At 48.3% G+C, this 11,043-nt stretch overlaps 1 protein-coding gene across 1 annotated transcript in view; it reads right to left on the bottom strand.

The window, feature by feature from the left end:
* The window catches only part of LOC147008163 (uncharacterized), a 195,652-nt gene that overhangs the window by 12,262 nt on the left and 172,347 nt on the right, over window positions 1-11,043 (bottom strand). The window contains 8 exon segments of the mRNA XM_085865642.1: window positions 4-78; window positions 171-358; window positions 448-615; window positions 2,709-2,828; window positions 3,682-3,770; window positions 4,384-4,523; window positions 8,745-8,864; window positions 9,145-9,158. Of these exon segments, the coding sequence (XP_085721768.1) occupies window positions 4-78; window positions 171-358; window positions 448-615; window positions 2,709-2,828; window positions 3,682-3,770; window positions 4,384-4,523; window positions 8,745-8,864; window positions 9,145-9,158 (914 nt within the window).

The raw sequence follows: 11,043 nt of genomic DNA, 5'->3' as shown, positions 1-11,043 counted from the left end.
TACCAGACCCTGCAGTGGCACCGTGTTGGCAGCTTCCACGTCCAAGGTGTGACCCGACTGGACCTCGTAATCTAAAGGCTGTCACAGAAGAGAGAAGTGAGAGAAGCCGCCCAACGAGGTTCCCGATGAGCATGTCGACGGACATTGGTGCTTCGACAACACGCGGTTACCTTGACGACCTTGATGATTCCGTCCTGCGTGGCCGGGTCGGTGGTTATCGCGAAAAACTCGGCGGAATCGGAGGGTCGAATGGTGTACGTGATCATGGCATTTTCACCGACGTCGGCGTCCGTCGCCACAACTCTTCCGATGGTGGAAAAGACCCGGGTGGACTCTCTTACCTCGAGTTCAAATGTGTCTGTCAACAAACGGCAGACATCTTGGTTGAGTATGTGGTCCGACGTGTGCACGGTTTGTGACGGGACGCGAGGCGCGAGGTGCTCTCACCGCTCGTAAAGCGTGGTGGGTTGTCGTTGATGTCCGTGATAATAACGTCAATGGTGGTCGTCCCGGTCAGGCCACCGCGCTCTCCCCACATGTCCTGGGCCTGGAGCACCACTTGATAATGGTCACGTGTCTCGCGGTCCATTCCGTCCCACGCTGTTCGAATCTCTCCTGCAAAAAGTGACACATTATTTAAATACGGGCAAGTCCTGTCGCCACGAGGGCACTGAAGGTGTCTTCACGTGGGGTTGGCAGGATGGCCGAGACCTCGGGAGGTGTGCACACTCACCTCTGGCTTCGAGTCCCGACCCAGCTACAAACTGTCATCCTGGTGTTTCACAGGCAGGGTGGTTCATCAATGTGTGTTCCGTCCCTCGGATGGACGTAAAACTGGCTGTCCCGTCTGCCGGCATTAGTTGGTGGACCTTAGAGATCTCACGCACTCCTTCGCGAAGAGTGGGCGAGCTATCAACCAAAAGGTCCAAAATGGAGGATGGCCAAGGGGAGATTTTGTTTGTCCGTCTGTTGATCGCCCGCAGGTCACAATTCCAAACCGGTCGTCATGAAACGTTCCCAAGTAGTAGAGGTAGTCTCAACTGAGAAGCCTGTTAATTTTGAGGTCAAAGGTAATGTTGAGGTCAAATATCGAAAATCGTCATTTTTTTTTTCGATTCACTTGAAATTTTAACAAGATTTGCGTATTGCATCACTCGAATGGGAAACCAACTATTTTTGAGGTCATAGGTCAACTCAAGGTCAAACCACCAAAATCATCAAATTTCTTCAGAAAAATCGTCAATTTACATCTGATTACCCTGAGAATTAAGCAGCAATTGCACAGTGCATCGCTGAACTTGGAAACAGACTGTCATCGAGGTCAAAAGGTCAACTCAAGGTCAAACTACTAAAATCATCAAATTTCATCAGAAAAATCATCAATTTACATCTGATTAACCTGAGAATTAAGCAGCAATTGCACAGTGCATCGCTGAACTTGGAAACAGACTGTCATCGAGGTCAAAAGGTCAACTCAAGGTCAAGCAACTAAAATCATCAAATTTCATCAGAAAAATCGTCAATTTACATCTGATTACCCTGAGAATTAAGCAGCAATTACACGGTGCATCGCTGAACATGGAAACAGACTGTCATCGAGGTCAAAAGGTCAAAGGTCAAGCTACTAAAATCATCAAATTTCATCAGAAAAATCGTCAATTTACATCTGATTAACCTGAGAATTAAGCAGCAATTACACGGTGCATCGCTGAACTTGGAAACAGACTGTCATCGAGGTCAAAAGGTCAAAGGTCAAGCGACTAAAATCATCAAATTCCATCAGAAAAATCGTCAATTTACATCTGATTAACCTGAGAATTAAGCAGCAATTACACAGTGCATCGCTGAACTTGGAAACAGACTGTCATTGAGATCAAAAGGTCAAAGGTCAAGCTACTAAAATCATCAAATTTCATCAGAAAAATCGTCAATTTACATCTGATTAACCTGAGAATTAAGCAGCAATTGCACGGTGCATCGCTGAACTTGGAAACAGACTGTCATCGAGGTCAAAAGGTCAACGGTCAAGCTACTAAAATCATCAAATTTCATCAGAAAAATCGTCAATTTACATCTGATTAACCTGAGAATTAAGCAGCAATTGCACAGTGCATCGCTGAACTTGGAAACAGACTGTCATCGAGGTCAAAAGGTCAAGCTACGAAAATCATCAAATTTCATCAGAAAAATCGTCAATTTACATCTGATTAACCTGAGAACTAAGCAGCAATTACAGGGTGCATCGCTGTACTTGGAAACAGACTATCATCGAGGTCAAAAGGTCAACTCAAGGTCAAACTTCTAAAATCATCAATTTCTATCTGAAAATTCGTCAATTTTGATCCGATTGACTTGAGCTTTGATTAAGATTGTCAATTTTAATCTCAACGAAATGTGAACAATTTGATGGTATCCATGGCAACCTTTGGAGAGGAGGGTGGATTCTGCGAGTATCATGCCCTGCATGACGTCATTTTTCTCGTTATTATTTACTGAAAATGAATAAAACCTTCGTCGCGTGCCCTGATTTACTGGAGTATCACAGTGTCGGACTCTTTTGAGTGCCCCTTCATCCGTCTCCCTCGTCATTCACATTTAAGAAGTGTGAAAACATCGAAAAGATGTCTGACAACATGTAAGATGGTTGTTTGTATCATGGGTATCTTACGAATTCATGTGGATTATATATTTTTTTCATGTGCTGTTACCTGTTTCTGGGGAAACAGAAAAGTATGGAAGGCCAATCACCAGGCTGTACTTCACTTGAGCGTTACCTCCGGCCAAAGGGTCATCGGCATCATACGCCGTGGTCCGGAACACGAACGTCCCTGGGAAGGTTGGGCAACGAGCAAGTTTGAGACAAAATCATTTCATTGCATCACAATTATTCGGTGCCACACTGATGTTTTCAGAGATCCTCGGTACAGTAGTTATCTGAAGCTGAATTATTATTGAGTGATGGATACATTGCAGTATAAATACCGATAAATCCAGAAATCCTCACTTCTCGTTGCGTATGGCAGCTTGGCTGCCAGGTAGCTATCGTTTTGTTAGGGCGTGGCTGTGCCACTGATGCTGTGCCCCAATACCAGTACACTGGAACTCATTTCACCGATCTCGGAAGGATGACAGGCTGAGTCAACCCCACTTGGTGTTAATTCAGCGGCCAACGGGGCTGGAACTCAGGACCCAAAGATCCTAAGGCAGCCACCCTGGCCGCAAAGCCAACACCAGGCTGTGAACCCTCACTACATTTCATGGACCAGTGTTTGTTTGTTGCGCTACTCCTCCTACAGTTCGAGCCTGATTACATCAAGACTAGCTACATCGGATCAGCTTGACCCCAATTTGTGCATAGGGGTGTTTTTATATTCGCTGGTGGTCTTGGGAGGGGGTGAGGGGGAGACGCGCCACCTCCAGATGGGAGAGATTCCTGTCCCCACGTTTTCTGGTACAGTGAGGTGTTTTGAATTATAAGCAGGAGGTATGTTCTTGCTTCATGCACGTAACCCGAGTTATTTTTTTTACTTATTCCCGGGAGCGATTGAAGCAGCTGTCAGTTGCCTATACACCGCCCAAATAAAGGTACGTGTTCGAAGAACGCGTCTCATGCTCGGAACTGGATCGCTCATCGAGCGGGTACTCTGCGCGTTCATCGAAATCCAACATGGCTCGCCGAACTTGCAGGGGCATCGGAAGCTTTGTGAAGTGCCAGGGCCCATCGGGACGGGTGAGGATAAGTCTTTGCGTGAGTCCAAGAGTCAGTTACCCTGAAAAAGAGCCACAAAAGAAGCTCAGTTACCATCAAAATACCTGAACGCGTTTTAACTACCGGTTAACCATCAATTACAAAGTTAATGACAATTTGGAATTCGACGTTGTCCTAATTCTAGGGAACAATTCAACATCCCTGTTGATTGTGTGATGGATGCCTAAACAGGGTAGATGTGTGGCAGGTGTCCACCCTTCGGTCAGAACCCTCGCTGGTGTGGCACAGAGGTTCATCGTCACCACTCAAATGAAGAGGTGATTTACCTGTATAGAGGTAAGTAGAAAAACGCACATCCAACCAATAATTTGAACTAAACTCTCCTCCAACAATTTGAAACAAAGAGGAAAGAGCAGACTCAGCCTCAAGCAACTTATGTCCGTGCTCCAAGAATGACCTGAAGCCGGTGCTCGAGTTCCGACACAAAGACATTTTTATATTTTTGATTTCATAACGCACCTACTTGTGACATCTCAGGCACACGAGCAATGAACACGTCACTGGAAAATACTGGCTTGTTGTCATTGATGTCCTGCACCGTGACGATGAGTTCGGATGCAGGAACCGGAGCCTTGTTCGGGTGGTGCTCCAGTGGGCGGACGAGTAAGGTGTACTGGGCTTTCTTCTCACGATCCAAACTCCGGAGGGCGTAAACGTCTCCCGTGTACCCTTGCATGGCAAATACCACCCCAGCCCCTTCTCCTTCCAGCGTGTAAATAATTGTTCTCCCTCCCTCGTCGAAGTCGGAGTGGAACTGCAAGGATCAGAACAAAGTCGTGATTAGAGTATTAGATATCAAGAAGATGTCACACACGTACACGGAGGGCTATATGGCGTGTGAACGTGCCGCAATGATGGTGGGTAAACGTTTCAATGTTTTCCTTTACACTTACTGTACATGGAATCCGAGTGATTGAGTCGAAGGAGAATTACCATGTTGTCAGATCATTGGCAAAAAAAAAAACACCTGTGTGACTCGTGAATGACCGACTGGGAGCAGGTAGCGGTGTTGGCTTTTAATGGTGAGGGTGGTGGGCTTGGGATCCTCGGATCCTGAGTTCAAATTCTGCTCAGATGTTAAATTAATACCGGGTGGGGTTGACTCAGCCTGTCATCCTTCCGAGGTTGTCAAAGTGAGTACCAGCTTGCTCGGATGATTGAGCCATTTGAGTATCCTGCGTCGGAGTGGCGACCCATCCAGGATTGAGCCCAGTAGACCAGGAGAGTGCTTCGGCAGCACCGACGCTCTCTCTGTACAGAGTATGGTCCCAATGGATTTGGATTTGGAGCGGAATCTTAATGCCCTCAGGGCAACAATTGACGGACAATGCTGCCCTGAGACAAAGGACAAACACAAACAAAAGTACCACCCCTCCTCCCCAATACCGGAGCGGAGTATCAATAACACAGGAGGGAGTATGGGTTCAAACCTCCACACCAAAAACTCAGCGATGTTGAAAATGTGGGGACAGGAATACTGTGCTGTAAATGGTGGAAACTTGCGATACCTGGAGGTGGAAAATCACCCCCGCCCCTCCCCCCACCCCACCACCTGGAGGTGGCACCGCATGACACAATTACATGGAGAATTAGCGTCCCCCTCCCTTCCCTCCTTCCACCCCTCAAGACCACCGGCGAAGATAAAACACCCCCACACATGAATTGGGAGCATGATGATCCTCCGCAGCAAATCTGGATGTAGTCGGCCCAGAAATGTAGGAGGAGTAGCCCGACAAACAAACACACAAACACCGGTCCGTGACAACACCGGCTCGTAACTAATGGTAAGGTGGATGGTAATTTTTGGTTATCAGGTGGATGAAGATGCATCATTGCTGGAAGCGTGGCTACGCCGGTGATGCAGTGCCCCCTGTTTAAAAAAGCTGGTGTTCATTTGTGCCGACCTCGGAAGCTGAGTCGATGGGCCGATGAGTTTCCCATTGCAGACAAGGTTGGTGGTCTCTTTGGCTTCTTCGGCCTCCCTTCTGGTCTTGCAAACTCTGCTCTTTACGTGGTTGGGAACTGTAACACCTCCCCCCCCTCACACCCAGGTTTCTGCAGTGTGCACCCTCAAACCCCTTCTGGTGAAACTACTGAAATCCACAATCACTACTCACGTCCACTCATTTGTTCCTCTTTTTTTCCCTCCTGTGGAATCAACTTCCAATCAGTTATGGACGGATGATCAGTCGGTCGGGTTGTCGGTTATGGAAGGATGATCGGTCGGTCGGGTGGTCGGTTATGGACGGATGATCGGTCGGTCGGGTGGTCGGTTATGGACAGATGATCGGTCGGTCGGGTGGTCGGTTATGGATCGGTTATGGACGGATGATCGGTCGGGTGGTCTGTTCTGGACGGATAATCGGTCGGTCGGGTGGTCGGTTATGGACGGATGATCAGTCGGGTGGTCGGTTATGGACGGATGAGCAGTCGGTTATGGACGGATGATCGGTCGGTCGGGTGGTCTGTTATGGACGGATAATCGGTCGGGTGGTCGGTTATGGACGGATGATCAGTCGGGTGGTCGGTTATGGACGGATGATCAGTCGGTCGGGTGGTCGGTTATGGATGGATGATCGGTCGGGTGGTCTCTTATGGACGGATGATCGGTCGGTCGGGTGGTCGGTTATGGACGGATGATCAGTCGGGTGGTCGGTTATGGACGGATGATCAGTCGGTCGGGTGGTCGGTTATGGACAGATGATCAGTCGGTTATGGACGGATGATCGGTTGGTCGGGTGGTCGGTTATGGACGGATGATCGGTCGGTCGGGTGGCCGGTTATGGATGGATGATCGGTCGGTTATGGACGGATGATCGGTCGGGTGGTCTGTTATGGACGGATAATCGGTCGGTCGGGTGGTCGGTTATGGGCGGATGATCAGTCGGTCGGGTTGTCGGTTATGGACGGATGATCGGTCTGTCGGGTGGTCGGTTATGGACGGATGATCGGTCGGTCGGGTGGTCGGTTATGGACTGATGATCAGTCGGTCGGGTGGTCGGTTATGGACGGATGATCAGTCGGGTGGTCGGTTATGGACGGATGAGCAGTCGGTTATGGACGGATGATCGGTCGGTCGGTTATGGACGGATGATCGGTCGGTCGGGTGGTCGGTTATGGACGGATGATCAGTCGGTTGGGTGGTCGGTTATGGATGGATGATCGGTCGGGTGGTCTGTTATGGACGGATGATCGGTCGGTCGGGTGGTTGGTTATGGACGGATGATCAGTCGGTCGGGTGGTCGGTTATGGACGGATGATCGATCGGTCGGGTGGTTGGTTATGGACGGATGATCAGTCGGTCGGGTGGTCGGTTATGGACGGATGATCGGTCGGTCGGTTGGTCGGTTGGTCGGTTATGGACGGATGATCGGTCGGGTGGTCTGTTCTGGACGGATGATCGGTCGGGTGGTCTGTTATGGACGGATGATCGGTCGGGTGGTCAGTTATGGAAGGATGATCGGTCGGGTGGTCGGTTATGGAAGGATGATCGGTCGGGTGGTTGGTTATGGACGGATGATCAGTCGGTCGGGTGGTCGGTTATGGACGGATGATCGGTCGGTTAGAACTCCTTTTGATGTCCCCCATTTCCGACCTTGTCAGGGGGAGGACAAAAAAGGGGGTCAAAGGGATCACGATTTTCAACACAGACATTAGGAGGGGGAGACATTGTCTATCTGTGAGATACGTGACACATTTCGAACATGACAATTATTACTTTACACTCATTCTTTGACATATACGAAGAATATAACGGAACTATCAATGTGAACCACTCGGTGCCATTTGCGCAACAATATTTTTAAAATGAAATGAAACAACAATGCAAATGCGGCACAACAATTGAATTTGTTGAAATACAATGAGTTGTTTGTTGTTGTTGTTGTTGTTTTGCATGCAGCCAAAGGCTGCTGGTTGCATCATTTTCTGGAAGTGCGAACTGAAAAAGAACAATCAGGTAACGAGGAGGGATGGACGAATTGGACATCGAAACAAGGATGCGGGTTCGGTTCTCTGGATGTTCAACATGAACAAACCACCACGTCCGAACTTAAGACGACACGTAAGAGGTGAAGGAGGAGGAAGATTGATGTTGTTTATGTTTGAGTGGGCATGAAGAAAGCAAGTCAATGTCTTTGACACATCGTTAAAACTTCCATTTTTTTCCTCGTATCACTTTCACCGTGTTCTTTGTACCCCTTTCATCCATTGTCATCTATCTATAATTCCAGCAATGTGTGTGTGTGTGTGTGTGTGTGTGTGTGTGTGTGTGTGTGTGTGTCTGTGACCGCTGTTTCTCGACAACCACTGGTCCGATCTAATTGAAACTTGCCAGGTATATTTCTGGGGACCTGTGGACGTGCCTTTTCAAGGTTTGATATTAATCGGACAAGTGGTTCCCAAGTTATGGCCATTTATTTACCAACCAATGACAAGACACGTTGCTGCGTAGGCGTGGCCGATGGGGGAGAGAACCTCAGCTGCGTTCCCCATTACGGGTTACAACGTACGGACTTTCGGATAGTGATGACTTGGTGTATTCCAATACTTTCTCGATTTCTTATGCGCATTTATAGATAAACACAATGCCCCAATCCAGTCATCGTTTACAAGAGCGAAGGAACGGCCTGTGTGTTTGTTTGAAAGTTTTTTTGTTTGTTTTTTTTCAACGTATGGCCACGCAAGTACGGACATGCGACAGCGAACGAACGGCCTGTGTGGTTGTTGTTTCTGGCACGTGATTTGAAAGTTATTATTTATTTATTTTGCATGTACGGCCACACACGTACGGGCACGCACTGGTCCTTCAAAATGAATGATGTGGAAGAATTGACTGCTCACTTACCCTGCCCAAAAACTGCGGATCCTTTCCTTTGTACTCTTCCAGAAGGAAGACCTGGCTCCCATCTCATAAACGTTTGCGCCTCCGTGGATCGTTTCCGCCCGTGCGGTGGTCACGTGGACCGCTTAGTACATTCACTCCGCCGTTCCGTCGACCTCCTTCTTCTTCTTTTCCCTCCAGGTTGTCCACCTGCTGCAGCACGGTCCTCAGGCTGTGTACCTGCTCAGATCCTTGCGCCCTCTGGCATGAGACCTGCACCGCAGGGAAAAGCCGACGAGGCGACGCCAAAAGAAAGGCGACGATCACATGCGTGACTGTGATGCCCATGGCGTGATGCTGACGTGCTCCACACCGAAGGAACGACACTTCTCAACACTTTGCAAAGGTTCAGAACATCACAAAATGGAACTCATTTGTATTTGGTCGAGGTGCTCTCTCCTGGTGATGAGGATGCTGATTGTATGACGTCAGCAGGAGATAAACGACTTGCATGGGCTGCAAAGCTGCACGTGCAAGATGGTTGTGGACGTACCTTGTGAGATTCACCTGCAGACACACACATCGTAACAGGTAGTCAATGAGAAATACTTTGCCAAATATTTGTCGAGCATGCATCCAGCACGAGAACCCTTGCCATGAGCAATATTTGAGGCAGAAGCATGGCATGTGATGATTATTTAGGAGTAGCATGTATAACGTTATCCTAATATCATAAGGAGTTATCTGCCCGAAGGAAGGTACAACCTCTTCCACTCCGAAGAGATCAAATGGTCCCGGAGCATCTTCACCCCCAAGATTGCCAAATGGCGAAATGCTGAATGGACCATGGGTGGGAATGCTGACGACATCCGACTTCCCCGTCCGTTTATCAGAGCGTCACGACCCGGTGATGTCCCTCCGAAATGAAAACGAACAAGGACCTGATAGTCCGGGTCCCACACCTGGGTGTCACGAGGAATGCTTGTGTGCGACATGAAAACTAAATGTTCAACGGTTTTTGAAATACTAGTGCGGGCCCGGAGGTGCGCGTCCGTAGGTGCGTGCCAGTATGTGCAGCTTCGTTCCTTCGCTCTCGTAAACGACGACTGGATCGGACCAACCGTATCATAAATGGCCATAACTTGGGAAACACCTGGGAAACATACTCAGGTCCCCAGCGTCAATTGTGACGTCATATCAAACGAAGAAGAAGAAGAAGAATTGTGATGCCCCTCTCTCTCGCCCCCCCCTCTCTCCCCCATAGTCTCGCCCCTCCTCTCTCGCCCCTCTCTCTCTCGCCCCCCTCTCTCGCCCCTCTCTCTGTAAATGTATTCACAAATGTCTACCAAGCACAACAATTAATACAAACCTTGGGAAAAAAACAGCTTTCAAACCCTTGGGAAACAGCTCTTTCCCTTGGGAAAATTCAAACCTTGGGATTAATTAATAATTTGAACAATTAATTTCAACCTTGGGAAAAAACAGCTTTCAAACCTTGGGAAACTCTTGGGAAACAGCTGAAACGGATGAAGAACGATATCAAACCTTGAAAAGGCACTTACTCAGGTCCCCAGCGTCGATTGTGACGTCATACCAAACGAAGAAGAAGAATTGTGACGTCAATCGTGCAAAAAGAATAAATAATAATAATAATTAATAAACATTTAATTGTGATGACGTCATAGCACCGTGTCTTGTCATTGGTTGACAGATAAATGGCCATAACTTGGGAACCGCTTATCCGATTAATATCAAACCTTGAAAAGGCACATCCGCGGGTCCCCAGCAATATTCCTGGCAAGTTTCAATCAGATCGGACCGGTGGTCGTCGAGAAACGGCGGTTGCAGACAAACAGACACACACACACACACACACACACACACACACACACACACACACACACACACACACACACACACACACACACACACACACACACACACACACACACACACACACACACACACATTGCTGGAATTATAGATAGATGATGGACGCAGCCCAAGTTACCGAGACTGTTGCCATGGCAACATAATTCAGCTCATCACAGCCGTGACGTCATCAGGTTGAGATCATGTCACAAGAAATAGATATCTGCAATGTGAAAGTTAAACGTTCAACGGTTTTTGAAATATTATGTACGCAAAAGATAAAAGTACATGGACGATGATCGGTTGGTCAGTCGTTTGGTCGGTCGGTTGGTCCTTCAATTGATCGGTAAGTCAGTTGGTCGGTTGATTGGTCGGTCGTTGTCAGTCATTCGGTCGGTCGTTCAGTCATTCGGTCGGTCATTTGATCGGTTGTTCAGTAGGTCGGTTGATTGGTCGGTCCTTCAGTTGATCAGTCGGTCAGTTGATCGGTCATTTGGTCGGTCGGTCAGTCAGTCGGTCGGTCATTTGGTCGGTCGGTCAGTCGGTCGGTCATTTGGTCGGTCATTCGGTCGGTCAGTCG

This window comes from Eptatretus burgeri, chromosome 21 (genome assembly GCF_056783735.1).
Source record: "Eptatretus burgeri isolate ZD-2024b chromosome 21, Ebu_testis_v1, whole genome shotgun sequence".
Lineage (NCBI taxonomy): Eukaryota > Metazoa > Chordata > Myxini > Myxiniformes > Myxinidae > Eptatretus > Eptatretus burgeri.
The sequence above is the reverse complement of the archived record's forward strand: the minus strand, read 5'-3'. Positions and strand labels throughout refer to the sequence as shown.